This window comes from Lactuca sativa, chromosome 9 (assembly GCF_002870075.4).
Source record: "Lactuca sativa cultivar Salinas chromosome 9, Lsat_Salinas_v11, whole genome shotgun sequence".
Classification (NCBI taxonomy): Eukaryota; Viridiplantae; Streptophyta; class Magnoliopsida; order Asterales; family Asteraceae; genus Lactuca; species Lactuca sativa.
In genome coordinates this window covers 8,618,059-8,636,632 of record NC_056631.2, presented here as the reverse complement: position 1 = coordinate 8,636,632, position 18,574 = coordinate 8,618,059, and the positions used below count along the sequence as shown (strand labels likewise).

Here is an 18,574-nt window from a genome sequence, read left to right as displayed (position 1 = left end):
ATTGGTGGCTTCTTGTTGGTTCTTAGCTATTGTTTTCCCTTTTTTTTATTTTGTTTCCCTCCAAAATCATATCTATTAAATTAACAATTACCACTCCGTATCTTTTTGTGCTAGACATGCTAACCCTATGTGACATAAGATACACATATCGATTAATATGTATGGAATTTGTATTTGTTTTTTTGAAAACCAATTAATTCTAATATTAAAGATCTTCAAAATCAAATTAATGAAGAAGACATTATTTGATGTATCTAGCCCTTTTCTATAAAATGAAAGAAAAATGTATAATAGATATATTAAAGATATAATAGTTATTTCATTTTTCAAAGGGCAAAATACGCAATGAAAAATATTGTAAATGACTAAAATTCTGAGTTTGAAACTTTAGGGGGTCAAACCATATAAATAACAAATTATAGGGACCATTTTTACAGTTTTATCAATTTGATAACTGTAGAGACACAAACCACAAAAAATAACAAATAACAAGGACTAATTTTGTAAGTTTTGTCTAAAAACAACATATTAAAAGGATTTCTCGTTGAAAAAATTAATACAGATATTATCTAGCTACTTGCACTTAGTTCATTGGATAAAAACTTCTTTAAGACCGCCTACAGTATTTTTAATTTGAATTTAAGCTTTGAAACAAATAAATAATCGTAAACTACACGTATTTATTTGTAAATAAGAAAAGTAGGCCACCAAAGTCCCTCACAAGCTAGCGTATTTATTTTCAATTTTCTAGTTTCCTAAATATCATATAAATTCCCTTCCGAAACTCTTTGAATCAAATCTCCCAAAACCAATGGCTTCAAACCGGTTTGACTTTGAAGCATTTGGTCTAGCCGTGGTTATGCTATGTGGTGTAGCCATGGCTCAATCAGGGTGCACCACTGCACTAGTGAGCTTGAGCCCATGTCTTAACTATGTCTCTGGAAATTCATCAACTCCATCATCGTCTTGTTGCTCTCAGTTAGCCAACGTGGTTCAGTCACAGCCACAATGCCTTTGCCCGTTCACCGGCAATGGTGCTGGCTCACCATCGGGTTTGAACATCAACCAAACTTTGGCTCTAGCACTACCTGCTGCTTGCAATATCCAGACTCCTCCTGTTAGCCGGTGTAATGGTACGTACGTATAGTATGTCATACTTTCTCATCTTCAACCTCTCTCATCCCTTAATTTTTAGGTACAAACAACAATTAGTAGTTTTCATTTGACATAAAATTAAACTATATATATATATATATATATATATATATATATATATATATATATATATATATATATATATATATATATATATATATATATATATATATATATATATATATATATATATAACTCATTTTTAATTTTAACATATTAAAGATTGCGTTATGTAACTTAACTATTTGTATTAGACGGTGCTAGTGGACCCACAAGTTCTACGCCATCAAATACTCCTTCAGGTAAATCATTCAACAACTCATATACATATACTATCTTTCTAACACCAATTGTTATCCTTTTTTAGTCATAATTAAAAACATTGTATTTTCTTATGCTCTGACATGAATACTTCAGGTAGCGGATCAAAGACGACTCCAGGAACAAGTGCAGGCACATCCAATGAAGCTATGAAAAATCTACCACTTTTTGTAACTTTTGTTTTGTTCTTCATGGCTGCATATTTTTCGTACCCTGTGGCTTAATTGCTTTTGAATTTTATAGTCATCTATTTTATTGTGTGTGGTATGTGTATTTGTAACGTTTATTATCAAAATAATCATGTAAGTCACTTGTAGTTGTACTATATATATATATATATATATATATATATATATATATATATATATATATATATATATATATATATATATATATATATATATATATATATATATATATATATATATATATATATATATATATATATATATATATATATATATATATATATATATATATATATATATATATGTTTCTGTCGGTTTATGTTATACCGTACCTCTCATTCCCTATTTTCTTTAATTTTTGTGCTACATGAGCATGAAATCATTCCCTACTCCATTTTCCACTAAATCTTTCATACTATATTTATATTTTTGAAAAATCTCTAGAAAAGTCCTAAAATTTTAGTTTAATTTATGAAAAAGTCCCGAATTATTTTCTGTTTACAGAAAATCACAGAATACCGGCTAAAACTTCGAAAAAACCCTTTTTGGCCGGTATTATGTCATTTTTCATTAGTTTGCTCAAAATATTAGGATTTTTCTGAAAATTACCCGATAACCAAAATATTGGGACTTTTTTGAAAATTACTATGGAATTAATGGATATTATTATTAACAAATCATTTATAAACATAATTTTTTTTTTATTGTAAACAAAGGAAATACATTTGTTGCTAATTTCTAGGAATAGAATGGTCGACTATGTATTTCTCTATTGTTTGTTGACCACTTCAAAGTCTCTATGTTCTTCCTATGTATAGTTGTGGGTGTCATAGTGAGAAGTACTCTGTTAGGCGTGACCAATAAAAGAGTTGATAATATTTATTAATACACAATCAATAAGTGTCTACTTGCTATTAAGCATGATGCTATATGATCACGTGTTATCAAAAAATATCATTACACGAACATATAGTGTTGGTTATTTTTGTATCCAAAACATAAACGCAGAAGCATAATATGAAGATCTTTAATCTCGAATCTAATTAAAAGAAAACTTAAACATGAAAGAATGATTACATACCTTGTTCCATTGAGATTTTCGGATCTAGAGACTAGGAAGAGCTTTCCAGTTGATCTCAAAAGCTCTCTCTAAAATCCCCCAGCAATGAACCATACGAATTTTTTAGTGTATTTTCGTGTGTTTTGATTTGCTCCTCATCACATGTATTTATAGATGAATATAAACCCTAATGTGAGAGATGGAAGGGATCTTGAGGATCTTGAGTCAAACCGGGAACTCAACCCACATGGTAAGTAAATATTCTATAAATCGGTCCATCAACAATTTATATTCTTACCATAATAAATTGATTTCATAATATATCGTACATATTTATGAAGTGGTCCCATAATTAACCAACAATCTCCCACTGGACCACGAATATATAAATGTACGTATAACTGTATAAGCGCTTTAATGAATGTTATTATAATATTGGTACCCTTAAACAATCTCGTCCACTAATCATAATAGTATAGGATCAAAGCGGCATTCGTTACAATTTACATAACTAAACCTATCAATGGTCACATATACATATATAACTAACGACATAGATTAAACATGAAGTGTGGTTTTAAAATCTAAATAGATTTCCAACGAGTTCCTTTTTAACTTGAAGTGAGATCAAACTTTAAATAAGTGCAACTAATAATGGAGTTAACTGAATTCTTAATTTTGTACAGAAAAACATAATTGATCTTAAACAAAACATAAAGCACCATAAAACTCCCACTAAAACCAAATATCACACCAACGTGTGTAGTATGCTCATGAAAGACCTAAGGAGGTAATCCCTTTATGAGCGGATGATGCAGCGCAAAAAAACAACACAAAGATAACCAAGAATGAACCTGTTGATTCTAAAAGAATAGCCAGGACAATCTCTTCAAAACCACGTTGATTCTACGAATACCGTGGGATTGGCTTCAAAATCTGGGTTAACACACAGAATTTGGGAGAAAATCGAAAGTTCATAAAATTGATGATTGACCATCCAAATTACATCAAAAACAGTTAAATAAGAAGCAGAAATTAAAATGAAACCCTAAAAGTCCATGGGCCAAATACAAACCCAAAAACAAAACCCAAAAATTAAGGAAAAATAACAAAAACTGCTCATAACTCCTTTTAGAAAGCGATTTATGGACTCAAAAATGGGTAAGTCCCCTTCGGGAACTTATCTAGACGTGCTCCTTGCTCCAAGCTTCGATTTGACTGGTCGTAGGCCCAAAACGGAGATTCGTAGCCAAAGTTATGGCCATTTTCGTGAAGCCCCTTTAGTCACACGATCGTGGGCCTCTAGGAACGCAAGGGCCCGATCCTCCACACTAGGGCCCGCATCAGCGGATCCGCTTTCATGGAGTTTGTTCATATGTGCTATATATATTTCCATTCTGCACTATTGTGTTAACAGAAGGAAACTTGATGTCAATATGCTTTGACTTAATAGAACTTATGTTGTTGGAATATAACATTGTTGACTTATTATCACAACTTTAGTGGTCTTTCAATACCAATAATGTGTAGCCTCGTGACAAATTTTCACAACCATATTCCATGCTACAAATTATGCTGCCATTATGGAAGAAGCTACTGAAGTCTATTCCATGAAGTGGCTCATCATGCTAAAATGTAAAAGTATCCCGATATGGATCGGTAACCATTTTGGCATCTAATAAAATCAGATTTTTAATAAAAATGATCTCCAAAACATCTGATTTCCTATAGTTGAGCATATAGCCTTTTGTTATATATAGATATCTCAAAATTCATTTGGCTACTTTCTTATGATCCAAACTTAGGTTGTATAGATATTGACCCAAAACCAGAAAGATAAATTTACTCCCACTTAATATGTGATACACAATATCATTTACTGTATTTACCCCAAAACCAAAAGAGATAATAAATTGATGATAAATGTGGTACCACACATAGGATATCCAAAGTTGAGGTTGTTGAGTTTGTGTATTCAAATAGGAGATTGAAAAACATTGTCGATCACTGATTCATAATTTGCATACTATCAAAAGCAATAATAGGAATCAAGATTGATTCCTCCTTAAGGACAATGTTTTAACCTTGTTTCTCCCCCAAACTCAACATCCTCAAAGAATGTTGCTCTATCCAAAATAAATAGTCAATATCCACGCAATTGAGAACTAACATAATGTCCTCATTGCATTCCTTAAAGTTAATCTCATTGAGTAAGAATCATAAGTGTGATCAATGTTAACAGGTACAATACCATAATTCAAATTTCTGTTTTGAGAATATAGATAAATCTACTTTTATGCTCATTAATCCATAAACCGTAATCAATAATTTCAATTTATGACATTTTTACAAGGTATCAACACAACATTAATATCAAGTCTTTGGACAGTAATACTAACTTGCAAGAGATATCCTTATTTTAGAGATAAACGTTGACAATAAATCATGTCAATTAACAAGACCTTCTTTGGATTGACTTATTAATCACATGGAACCAAAAAATCGTCACATGTTTATCACCACATATATGTTTATTCGGCCAAATATCAGTCTACATTTGGGTCGGCTAATATCCGCATTAATAAACACATAAACTATAAATTTTGATAATAAGAATTGACAATATATAATGTCAATTAATAAATCTCTCTTTGGATTGACTTATTAATAACATGTAACCTAAAAAATCATCGTATATTTATCATCAAACATGTATTTATCCGGCCAAATATTAACATACCTTTGGGTCGATTAATATCCGCAGTAATAAATACAAACCATAAAATTTAAGTTCTTTGTAAATTAATTTTCACAAAAGAGATCGCTTTGGCGATATATTATGTCAATTAATTTACCCTTAAAATAAATAATATGTCATAAATGAAATTTATCAATAACCAAAATTACGTTTATAAATTTCCATAAATGCTATCACATGTTTTCATGAAACCAAAATTTGATAATATAATGAAAAACATTATCAACAATAAACTGACAATCTAAATCAATCTCCAAAATTCCAATTAAATTAATCTCCAAATTTCCAATTTATACGTATATTGGAACCAAAAAGAAAATTCCTTGCATTGAAATATGATAAAATTGATTTACACAGTTTCTTTTAGGCCGAATAGCAAATTAAACATATCCAAATGTACAAACTAATAATGATAATAATAATAAAAATAAAATCCATGACTAATTAACTTTTTATTTAAGAAACATTATTTCCGTTAAATATCATGGTTAATTAAACTTATCATAAAATTGCTAACAACCATTCATGACCAATCGGCTGAACAACCTCATAAAAGCATACCTTAGTTTGACCATCTAAAACGTCTTTGAGAGATCAAACTCAAGAAGAGAAAAAAAAAATTCTCATGAATATACACATACCATGTACATCTCCGTCGACAGAGAAAAAAATGGACAAAGTTTATAAATCTTTCACTTTTCTTTTTGATTTGCAAGATATTCAAATAAGCCTTTTTAATTAAATGGTCATAAAGAAAATAATGGGTCTCACGTCTCATTCAAAATACACACACTTAAAACACAATGGAAACAAAGAAAATAAATTAATGCAGTCTTTTCATCAACAGCTAGAAACAACAGGTATGTTACGAAGATCAGAATTACATATCACATCCAAAAGTTTCTATTAAACCTTTTGAAACTCGCAGATTTAAGTGATCTTCAACAAATCAAAACAAAACTTTCTAGTAATAGATTCAAGTAGGCTCTGATACCAATTGTTGGTTATTTTTGTAACCAAAACATAAACGCGGAAGCATAATATGAAGATCTTTAATCTCGAATCTAATTAAAAGAAAACTTAAACATGAAAGAATGATTACATACCTTGTTCCATTGAGATTTTCGGATCTAGAGACTAGGAAGAGCTTTCCAGTTGATCTCAATAGCTCTCTCTAAAATCCCCCAGCAATGAACCATATGAATTTTTTAGTGTATTTTCGTGTGTTTTCATTTGCTCCTCATCACATGTATTTATAGATGGATATAAACCCTAATGTGAGAGATGGAAGGGATCTTGAGGATCTTGAGTCAAACCGGGAACTCAACCCACATGGTAAGTAAATATTCTATAAATCGGTCCATCAACAATTTATATTCTTACCATAATAAATTGATTTCATAATATATTGTACATATTTATGAAGTGGTCCCATAATTAACCAACATATAGATCTTTCATTATGTTTTTTAACCTAATTACCACCTAACCTCCAAACATTACCCGGTAACAACCATAAAATTACACACATCTATCAAGAGTGAAAAATAAACTTTGAATGACAATTTAAATAGATAATAACCCTTCACTTGTTTCCATATAAATTATCATTCACGATTCACTTTTCACATTTTATAGAGTGTGTTAGCCGATGGTTGTTAACATGTAAGGTATGAATGTTGGTTGGTAGTTAGGTTAAACAGCATAAGAGGAACACCAATATTAGAGGAATGTTAACTAAGTTTATCTCACCATCATACCCACAACAATGCATATGAAGAACGTAGACAGTTTGAGTGGTCAGGAAACAATAGAGTACTTAGACCACCAATTTATTCCTAGAAATTAGCAACAAATATACTTTCTTTTTTTATAATAAAAATATTTTTTATGTTTATAAATGATTTGTTAATAATAATATCCATTAATTTCATGGTAATTTTCAAAAAAGTCTCAATATTTTAGTTATTATGTAATTTTGGAAAAGTCCCAATATTTTGAGCAAACTAACAAAAAAAGGACATAATACCAGCAAAATCTGCGAAACTGGCCGTAAAGGGTTTTTTCGAAATTATAACAAGTATTCTGTGCTTTTCTGTAAATAAAATTTAGTTTGAGACTTTTTCATAAATCAAACTAAAATTTTAGGACTTTTCTGGAGATTTCCCTATACTTTTCTGACAAAACTGCAAAACTAATTCTTGTGGTATGTATTTTTTTTAGGTTTATATAGTCAAACCCCCGATTTTTTGGTTTTGTAGTCCTTTTGATCTAGTTTAGATGCATATTTGGTCCCTCCGAATATTGAAATGACTGTTATGCCCTTCTTGTATTTGGTTTCCATTTTCTTAAAAGATTTAATACTTATTAAAAAAATTAAGAAAATGGAAAATAAATTCAAGAAGGGCATAATGGTCATTTCAATATTCGGAGGGACAAAATCCGCAACGAAACTAACTCAAAAGGACCATGAAACCAAAAAATCGTTGTTTTTACTAAACCTCAGAAAAAATGCATACCATAGGGACCAGTTTTGCAGTTTTGTCTACTTTTTTTTACCATTTTTATACAAATAATAAACTCTAGTATACAACAAAAAGATATATAGCATTAATAATAATTCAAATTTTCCGTTAACTTAAAACCAAAACAAATCAGAAAAATTTAACTGAGAATTTTATATATACTCTTATTAAACTTCAAAACATCATATTTGTCAAACTTAGGGGCTGTTTGGTAGGATCTGAACTTATGTTGATAACTTATGTTGATAATTGATGTCAAACATCATATTTTCCCCTTGGATTGCAACCAAAACCTATAACTTATGTTGATAATTGATGAAAGTTAGTGATTTTCTTTCTACTTATAGAAACGATTTAAACACGGTGAATTGTATATGAATATGAATGCATTTTAAATTCAATTAAAATGAACGGGATCAATCAATCATACCTCTAGTGATTCCGAGTTATAAAAGAAATGCCAAGTACACGCACAAAATGCTCCTCTTAGTAAAGGCACCTGCTGCAATTTACTCATTATGTTATGCGTACATAGCATACAACAATGGGGGACTCAAAATGAGTGAACTGATTACAAATAAAGGGAGTTGGGATTGATAATAACTCACCATACCCCATGAAATCCCCTTCCAAGACTCATATCCAGATTTCTCCCCATATTGCCATACTAAAATCATTGTTGTAATCCCTCGAAAATTGGAAAATAAGCAAAATCACAAACCATAGAGATGCACTAAAGGAATAGGCTTGAAATTAGAAATTAAAAGCTAGGGTGGACTCGTAACAGAGTATCAAGTATCCATCAGTAAACAAATGAACACATTCAAATTCGATCGTATACCATCAAAATCGAGCATATAACATCAAAATCAAGCATAACATCAACTATAGATTACGATTCAAATCGGATTAGCATAACATAACCACTGATTTCGATTTTTGATTTTTGACTTTGGGGGGAAAGAAGGAAGAAACAAAAGAAGAGCAATCGATTTTCAGAAAGAAGAACGAACCTGTTTTTCATTGTTGGTTTTCGAGTTCAGGGCAGCCGCGAGAAGGTGCGGCAGTGTCGACGTCGGTGTTGCTTGGTTGGGCGGCAACGTCGGAGTATGCAGTTGGGAAGGGAAGCAGGCGCGAAGGGGGAAGTAGCCACAGGAAGAAGAGAAGAGGAGGTGGGGTGTTCGATTGTGTGTTAGGGCTAAACAAGAAACACGTGTTTTTTTTAATTCAAACTTTGTTCCATATCTGAAAAATTAAGAGGTGTTTTTAATTTTAAGAGGTAAAAAATAAGACGCAAACAAACGATTTGAATATGAATTTTTAAGACATTGCCTCTTAATTTTACAATTAAGAGGTAAACAAACAAGGCCTTAATTTCTTAATATTATATTTACCGTTCATAAAATTTTAAAATATTGTATATGTCATTCTTAAATATCAAAATGTCATGTATGTCCTTCTTAAATATCAAAATATCATATATGCCATTTTTAAACATCAAAATGGTAATATCTAAAAATATTCTCCATCTACAACATGATAATCTTCAACAACAATAAAAATTAAGCAATCAATGCACAAATTTCATGAAAATGGTTGAAGATGAAACATTTTGTTTGTAAAAAATTGACATTTCAACAATTTAGAAGTAGGTGTTTCATTATTATAAAGGTAATTTTAATATGTAAACTATTAAAACATGTTTAAAAAAATATTTGGGAAATATGATATTTTGAAGGTTAATAAAGGGTATATATAATATTAAGAAATTAAGTTGGGCAAATCTAAAATTTTCATGTTTAAGAAAAGCATATATGAAATTCTTCCAAAATTTAAAGATATTACTTTTAAAACACAAACCTCATAATCTATATATCTCTATATATATTAAAAGAGAAACCTGATTACATCATTTTCAACAATTAGACTCATTGATTGCATTTCATTCTTAGATTTTGCACCCTTGGATTATTATGCTGACATCATCATTTGTTCAAACCCTTTTACTTTTTTTCCACCAATTTTATAAAATGTATCTTAGGTTTAAAATTAGGAAACCTATTAAAAACAGTTAAAACTCGCCAAAAATAAAATGTTTAAAATTAGGAAACCTAATAAAGACAATTCAAAACTCACCAAAAATAAAATTAATAAGACAAAAGTTCCCTAATTCAGTCATGTTCTTTCTCATTAGAATGCCTTCATTATTTTCTTCTCATCGACACACACACGAAAGTGTCGTAATTCTCCATCCTGAGCTGCTGAAGCTTCATTCCTCCTTGCCAATCGCATACCACTGTGTTTATGTTTCAAATTTGATGAACAAAATCCTAATTCTACTCTTGCTTTCAGGATTCTTCCTTCTCTGTCAAGATTTTCATATCAACAATTCATGATCGTATTTATGTTTCCTCCATCTGAAAAATTTATCTTTACCAACAGATATGTCATATGATCTCCGAGGGAATTGGAGATTCAATTGTATGTTCATATTCTTTCTCCAACCCACTCCAAGTTAGGTTTGCCATGCCCTTTGTCAATGGAAGATTCATTTTTATCATATGCAATTATTGTGGTTTGTTTGAAGATGTAGCCCCCTGCAATCATTTCTTTTTAAAATTCTGATTTCAATTATATCTTTGTGTGATGTTCTTATACAAAAATTACATTATGGGTGTTGTATTTTATCAAAATTTCTTTTCAAGATTCACTAACCACAAGCTCGACGAAATGCTTAATATTGTCAGCAGAAATTATATTCAAGTAAACATTTTATTCGATTCTTATGAAATTGTTAGTATGATGCTTCCTTTTTTATTGGCTTTCTTTGTTGTTTATTGGAATTAGTTTAGGTATTGTATGAATTCTTGTTTTGAAAGCGTTTATTTCCTATAACCAAAATCATACAAGATGAAGACACTAAGTTTATTAGTTTTGGGGATAGATAGATAATGATAATCATATGTTTTTCTAACCATTTTTTTTTAACTTCTTACCTGTCCATTCACATCTTGATTAAATCTTAGTTTCCCAAGATAAATTCATTAATCAACATGGCTTAGTTTCTAGATTAAAGATTTAAACAAAATGGGTCTTATGAAAGTATACAATACCATATGTTATTGCAGATTGCAAACATTTAGAAAAAGAATAGTGTTGCATTAGTAGTTACATCACTTTCTATGATATCACTACTTATAAGAATTCTATCATTTTTGCATCAATTTGATCTTATGCTATTCAAATTAGCAAAGTATTGGTTAAGCGTGCATCAGTTGTTTACTAGCATTGTTTGAATGCAGAGATGTGGGTGGGAACATATATTCTCTTTTTGATGAAATTGCAAATGAAGGTATTAGAACCTCATCTTCTTACCCCTCCCATGAAATCGATGAACATGGGAATAATAGAGCAGTGGATGGGCTGCAAGATATGGTTCTCATGCTGAAAAGGGTAAGTATCAAAACATAATCTTAATATAGGAAAGAACTTTTGCAAATTGATAAAAATCGAAGATTTATTTCAAGCAAAATTAATGTGGATCAATGCTATTGTTTGAATGCAGAGATGTGTATGGAAACATATATTCTCAATTTGATGAAATTGAAGATGATGGTATTAGAGCCTCATCTTCTTACCCCACCTATGAAATTGATGAATAGGGGAATGATAAAGAAATGGATGGGCTGCAAGATAGGGTTCTCATGCTGAAAAAGATAAACATCAAAACATAATGTTAATAAAGGAAAGAACTTTTACAAATTGTTATAAATCGAAGATTTATTTCAAGCAAAATTAACGTGGATCAATGTTACATTTTTAAAATTTTCCTCTCTTCATAAGTTTTATAAATTATAATATTTTTATTTTTATTTTTTATTTTATGATTATGCTTTATAAAGTGGCAGACCCATTTCGTTTTGGATTTTACGAGTTTTAAACATGATTTGTCATTTTTTGTGTTAATGGCTTATGTAGTGAAGTTCTCATTAGATAGGAGTATCGATAAAAATAGCAAATGGCTTGATCAAATATAGTAAGTGTTTGTTTGGTACTTAAAGGAAAACAAATAAAAATTACAAGTTACTGTCAAGGGTTGAAATCGTAATATTCATTAGATAATAAAAAATTGTCACAGAAGGATGATGTTAATCCAAACAACTATAAAAAGGTTAAAAAAGAAAGAAATTGTAATTGGTTTTTTGGTTCAAGAATAAGAAACAATTACGTTGTTATCAGTACAAAAGTAAAGTTTTCTGTTTAATTATGATTAAAAGACAAGTTTACTCTTCAAATGCACCTTTATGTTTAGCCTAGACCAAAATATGAATAGATATGGAAGCTTATAGACAAGACATGGCTTTTATCCTTTGTAATATATATATATATATATATATATATATATATATATATATATATATATATATATATATATATATATATATATATATATATATATATATATAAATTCTGTTGTACGATCACATATCTGCAAATCAACGAAACCACTCCACTACCTTATGTTAATGTTATATTTGCTGACAAATTTTACTATTTGTTACTTAGTAAATGATATGTATTTTGAATCCATTTTCATTTTATGGCCTTACATGATAATTTTTTCATATAATATGTTTTTTGGAGTATTTTTTATTTATTAATTTACTTTTTGGATGTTGTTTATAGACTTTACTTGCAGGAAAGATAGTTTTATTGTTCACAAAAGATGAAGATCAACATAATATCCTTCATGTCATGTGTTACATGAGGTTAGTTTTGGTTACAACTGTTGATACAAATTTTTTTTATATATATAGTTTTCTAATTTGGAACTTCATTATCATTCTAACTTTGTTTTTTAATTTATTTATTTTCAAATTTGTGAAGCTTTCATTAGTGTCATAAATAATAAATAAAATTTCCAATATATATATATATATATATATATATATATATATATATATATATATATATATATATATATATATATTCACCCACTAACACACACGCTCTTGCACTAGAAAGCATATTCATGCTTATGATGCATCATATGTTAATTTTTACTTTTTTAATGGTTAATGTTTATAGTTTGTTATGATTAATTACTACGACTCATTTATTATTTCTTATATTGGTTAATTTATTTACCGTGTAATCATAAAATATTAAAATACCGGGTTGGCAAACTGGGAATGGATAGGTTCTGAAGTCTAATGAACCGATGTAACAGACCAATTTCTAATTGTACATATTAAAAATAACATCCTAATTTACAAAAACTTAAAATAGCATTCTACTTTTAGCTGTCATGTTTTGTGCATGCTTTTATTTAAAGACATCTCAATTTGTCTAACTTATATTCAATGCTTTTCTCATATAGTTTGATTGACCTAAATTTAGTTCCAAAAAAATCATTATAAACAATTCACAAATCGAAACGTACTTACAAATCTCATCATGAAATGACTGTAGAATTTTTTATATTTTTTTGAAACCCAACACGATTTGTGTGACATGTTTCTCATTTTTATTTTACTTAGTTTAGTGAAACTATAGTTTGGTATTGTGATAGATTTTTTGTTTCAATTCCATTTAAGTACATCTCAATCTTAAATTCTAATTTTGCTTTTTTTTTTTCTTAATTCATTATCCTGGAACACATTACAAGATGGCTATAAAGAATCTTGGACCAAAATTGTCTACTAAACCCAAACAAGAAGATCTTGATAAACCTAAAAAAAAGAATTAAATTCATAATCGGATTTTAGGAGAGGAAATGTGATTATGTTTCTGTAATAGTAGATTTCTGATTTGGATTACCTCAATGTTTCTTACTGAAATATTTTTTTGAGTTTTTCTGAATTAATTGCAAGATATAAATAAAGTATGTTGCTATTTTTTGAGTTAAATGCAATAAATGTTCAAATTGGGTTACGTTTTTAGGAAAAGAGTTATCCACATATAATTAGTTGCTTTGTGAAAGTTTGGCACTGATTCTACTACATACACATGTTGATACAAACGCCAGGGGTATCCAAATGAAAGTAATCAACAATTACTGTTTATCTTGATTCTTGAATCTGGTTATGTGTATTGTATGGTTGTAGATTCCATATAAAATTAATCCCATGCTACTTCAAGTAGAATGCCGGAACAAATTTTTGACTTTAGTTTTTTTTAGAACTTATTGGTTTTTAGAAGCGACCACAAGTTTTTAACTTTTATGATTTTGTTGAACTTAATGGTTTTTCATATATTGTGATGTTTATGTGGAACTTATTGGAAATATGTAGTAGTGCTTATATCAACCTACTACTTAAAGCGGTCTACAAAAATATAGAAATTTACTTATTTATCTATAATTGCAAAATACTATCATTTTTCTAAAATAAAATGTCAACATATATATAATTTTTTAACCCCACAGCAAATTACTTATATCAGTTTCTTAAATATATATAACCTACTTCATATAACATGTAAAATTTTAGTTATGTATAGTATTTTAATTTGTTCACATTCACTCAATAGATTCTAAACACACATCAAAACAAATGTTAAACATAATTGTGTGCATATATTATAGATAGCTTAACGGAAAATCATATTTTTATATATGTTGTGTTGTTTGAAATATGATATTTTTCAAAAGAGAACTATTTATTGTTGCCGCTTATATAACTATATGTGTCCGTTGCTTAATGAAAATAATATTTTTTGATGTGTTACATGTAATTTTCGGTATGACAAGTTTTTCTCTGATAACTATTTGCCAAAAAAATATTTTCTAAAAAACTAATTTCTAAAAGGAAACATGTTTAATATGACATTATGTTTTAACTATACACAATTGCAAAAATCATCTTAGTCTCCACATATATAAAAAGCTAACTAAATTCAAGAAGCTTCCCTAAAGTAATTTGGTTTTATGATGGCTGGTTCTTGAATTAGATTTTTGGAAAGAATTTACTGATTCGAAAGAAAATGGTTTGTCGAATAAAAAACAAATATGGACCAATCATTTAATTGAAATTTCCTTAATTATATAAAAATTAATCAATTAATCAGTTTCTAAAAATAACTCCAAAAAATTATATGAGTTAGGTCAACGTTATGAGCTATCATTGTTGGTTTTATATCAATTATAGTCTTATACTTCCATTTTTGTCATACAATATATGAAAGTATGTTTTTTTTTCTTTCGTTTAATTCCAAAAAAAAAAAAACAAACAGGTAATTTAACTAAAAAGACAACTTATGTGAAAGGCCGTCCAACTAATAAAACAAAAAATATCGTCTTCAAAGAGGTCCTTCAACGATTATACATATTCATACATTTCATTGTATTTTTTTAGATATTTCAATATAACCAATAATATGAATTCTCTTTATGTTACTTTGTCTTTTTTTATTTATTTATTGTGTCCGTTTTTTATAACTTTATATGTATTTTTTATACGTTCATCCACATTTTACACGGGTCATAATCTAGTAATTTAAGAAACAAAATACATATAACTAGTTTTCGTTGTCATTCAGTCTTCTATGTTCCAACAAATATGAAGGAAGGTGGTTGTGCGTTTCTTGTTGGATTAGGTGTCTAAGTTGTTAACTAAATTATTATAAAATTAAATTATTAGCAAAGTCATTTTGGGTTGCTCTCAAACCTAATAAGAGACTTAAATGATATTTGGAGAGAGAGACTGATTTATTAATTTATTATATGATTAATAAATTAATTAGAAATCAAAATAAATAATTTATTAATATGTTTTGAGAAAAATATATTAATTCGAAATTATTTTTGTTTAATTAAATTATTGGAATTAATTTTGGGATTAATTGGAATAATTAAAAATGGAAGGACTAAAGGTGACAATGTTCAAAAGAATGAACTTTGACCAATTCTAGAACCTCCCTAAGGGTTTGACGAATTCTAGAGGGGTTTTGGAAGGTTTCTCGAGCCATCAGATGCACAAGATTTATGGTGTTGGGTTTCTGAAATTCTACAAAGAAGGAATTCAAATTTATTTACAATAATAAACTAAAAAATATGTTTTCTAATAACCTTTCTCTAATTTCAAAAGTAACAATCTACTTTATGGTTCTTGAAATCAAATTGTTGTTTACATATCATAGTGAAAACATAGATCCTTTGGGGTGTATGTGAATTTAGAGTTTTATGTTTTCTGCCAAAAATATGATTTTTGTTATCTATAAAACCCATAATTTCTTTCTTATGCATTTCCCAAGGATTATTATATTGGTATTTTTGTAGATCGATTTGTAGTTCTTTAAGTCCGGGTTGAATATCAGTTTCATCAAAGCTATAAAATGTTTTACATTCGTCTTCTAAAATCATATTATGTCATATTATGCACACATACATTACGTTTCTTTTTTTAGAGACCATAATCATGCTAGGTTGTCAACTATGTGTCATCTTAAGGACATCAAATGTCATTTCAACATCCTTCTTTGTTGATTCTCATGTTGCCTTGAACATACTTAATTTTTCATTTTATACAAAGAAGATATATATGTGGAGTCTAAGATTGTCTCTACAAAAGAGCTTGGAGAGAAGGGAGACTCCAACATATATAGAGACATAAGAAACTGTGTTGCACCAATGTAAGATATAATAACATGCCCCTCATTGACACAAACTTGATGATGTCACCCAAGGATGAGTTAAGCCACAAGGGTGTGGACGCCTGATACCATTTAAGATATATGTAGAGTCCAAGATTGTCTCTTTAAAAGAGCCCCTAGGGATAGAAGAAGACACCATCATATATAGAAACATAAAAGACGATGGCGTGCCAATATGAGATACAATAACAATGTACATGAATAATTTATAAAAATATCACACATACATGAATAAACATGAAAATAAGTGGTGCACAAATAAAACCATATGAACAAATTTGATACTAATTAATTTTTGTTGGATATTTCGATATTGCACCCCGATCATTATCTTATAGAACGTAAAACAATATAGAATAAAACTTGATACGAATTATAGCAAATTGGATTATAGGACAATATCAAAATAGTGTGACGATAACATTTTATGGAATATAATTGATTTTTGTCGTTTTTATGGTTTTTATGGTATATTGAGTCGTCGAATAAAACCTAATGTATCGTTTTCGTGCCCTTTCTGTAACATCCCGAAATTTAGGTAAGATATTTAACCCTTCCATTTTGTTAAGTTGTCAAGATTGGTCCCTTGAGAGAGTTCTTGTAGCAAATGAGTACGCTGCGCGTACTCATGCGCTTAATTTGGACGCGGACTCGCCTGGGTATGCTAGGCGTACCCAGGGTTACGTTGGGCGTAACGGGTCCAGATGTAAACCCTAAATGTTTGGCTTGTGCACTATTTAAAGGATGCTAAGGCTCATTTCTCAGCCTCCATATCAGAGAGTGAAACCCTAAGAGAGAGCCTTCCATCGTCCAGAGCTTGAGTGCGTGTGTTTTGGAGCTAAAAGTGTCTTGGTGTGTTAGTGAAGAAGAAGGAAACGAGCTTGTGGAGGCTAGGGCTTGAAGTGCAAGTTTGGATCTGAGATCTACAGAGAAAGTAGCTACATCTAGAGGTATAAAGTTCAAAACTTTCCTCTTTATTTGGTTTGAGGATTGCATGGACCATTTCTAAGGTTAAAAGTCCCAAAGGTGGAGACTTTATGAGTGTAATGTACTTCATGGACCTAGATCTATCCCATTTCAGTGAGATTTGTGTTATAGATCCATAAAGTTTCCATCTTGGTCGTTGTTGTGAGGTCATGCTTGAGTTATGAGCTTTCTAGAGTTTGGAAATGAAATGTTATGGGAATTAGTGACTTGTCCAGCCATGCAAAGTCTTAAAGTCACCAACTTTATGGATTAAGAGGCTTAGAAATAGTCAGATCTAGAAGTTAGACGTGAGTCTTAACTGTTTAAGACCTCAAGAGCTTAGAGTCTGAAACTGAAAGTTACACGGGGCGTAATCCCAGTACGTGCGGCGTAAGGGGTTGCGCACCCCGTTTCTGTGAGGACGCTGGGTACGCCCAACGTACATGTTTGGTACGTGCAGCGTAACCCGGGGAGTTGACTTTTGTTGACTTTTAGGGTTTGGTCAACTTTAGGGTCTTTGAGCCATGAGAGGGGTAAAATGGTCTTTTACCCTTTTGAGAGTACTAAGAGATGGAATAGTCTAGCCTTGAGAGATGTATTTATTTAGAGTATTTATTTCATATGATTAGGCGTAGGCTAGACCCGATTTTACAGAGTTCGAGATTACCGAGTTACCCGAGGTGAGTCTTCTCACTATACTTTACCTAGAGTGGTAATTAGAGTTATGTGACAGAGTATTTTGTATGCTTTTGCATGATGTGATTTCTTTGTGATTTATGCTATGTATGTTACAAAGTTTTCGGAGTTAGGACCGGAAGGTCCACAGAGTTAGGGCCAGAGGGCCCACAGAGTTATGGGACTGGAGGGTCCCACTAAGACGCATTGACCAGAGGGTCAAACAGAGTTATAGCCTCGAGTGGCTAATATGTGTTATGTGTGGTATTTTGGG

General features: G+C 30.0%; 1 protein-coding gene across 1 annotated transcript; it reads left to right on the top strand.

Annotated features, from left to right (window-relative positions):
* Positions 1–790: 790 nt before the first annotated feature.
* Positions 791–1,765, top strand: LOC111921697 (non-specific lipid transfer protein GPI-anchored 5). The gene is made up of 3 exons (XM_023917283.2): positions 791–1,133; positions 1,410–1,457; positions 1,573–1,765. Exons 1-3 carry the CDS (start codon positions 812–814, stop codon positions 1,698–1,700), a joined length of 498 nt encoding a protein of 165 aa, XP_023773051.1. The 5' UTR covers positions 791–811; the 3' UTR covers positions 1,701–1,765.
* The last annotated feature ends 16,809 nt before the right edge of the window (positions 1,766–18,574 follow it).

Excerpts from the sequence above, each read along its gene's own strand:
- LOC111921697 (XM_023917283.2), top strand. The coding sequence starts at position 812 with ATGGCTTCAAACCGGTTTGACTTTGAAGCATTTGGTCTAGCCGTGGTT. Across the intron at positions 1,134-1,409 it reads TCCTGTTAGCCGGTGTAATG|ACGGTGCTAGTGGACCCACA; the intron begins GTACGTACGTAT and ends TATTTGTATTAG. Across the intron at positions 1,458-1,572 it reads GCCATCAAATACTCCTTCAG|GTAGCGGATCAAAGACGACT; the intron begins GTAAATCATTCA and ends TGAATACTTCAG.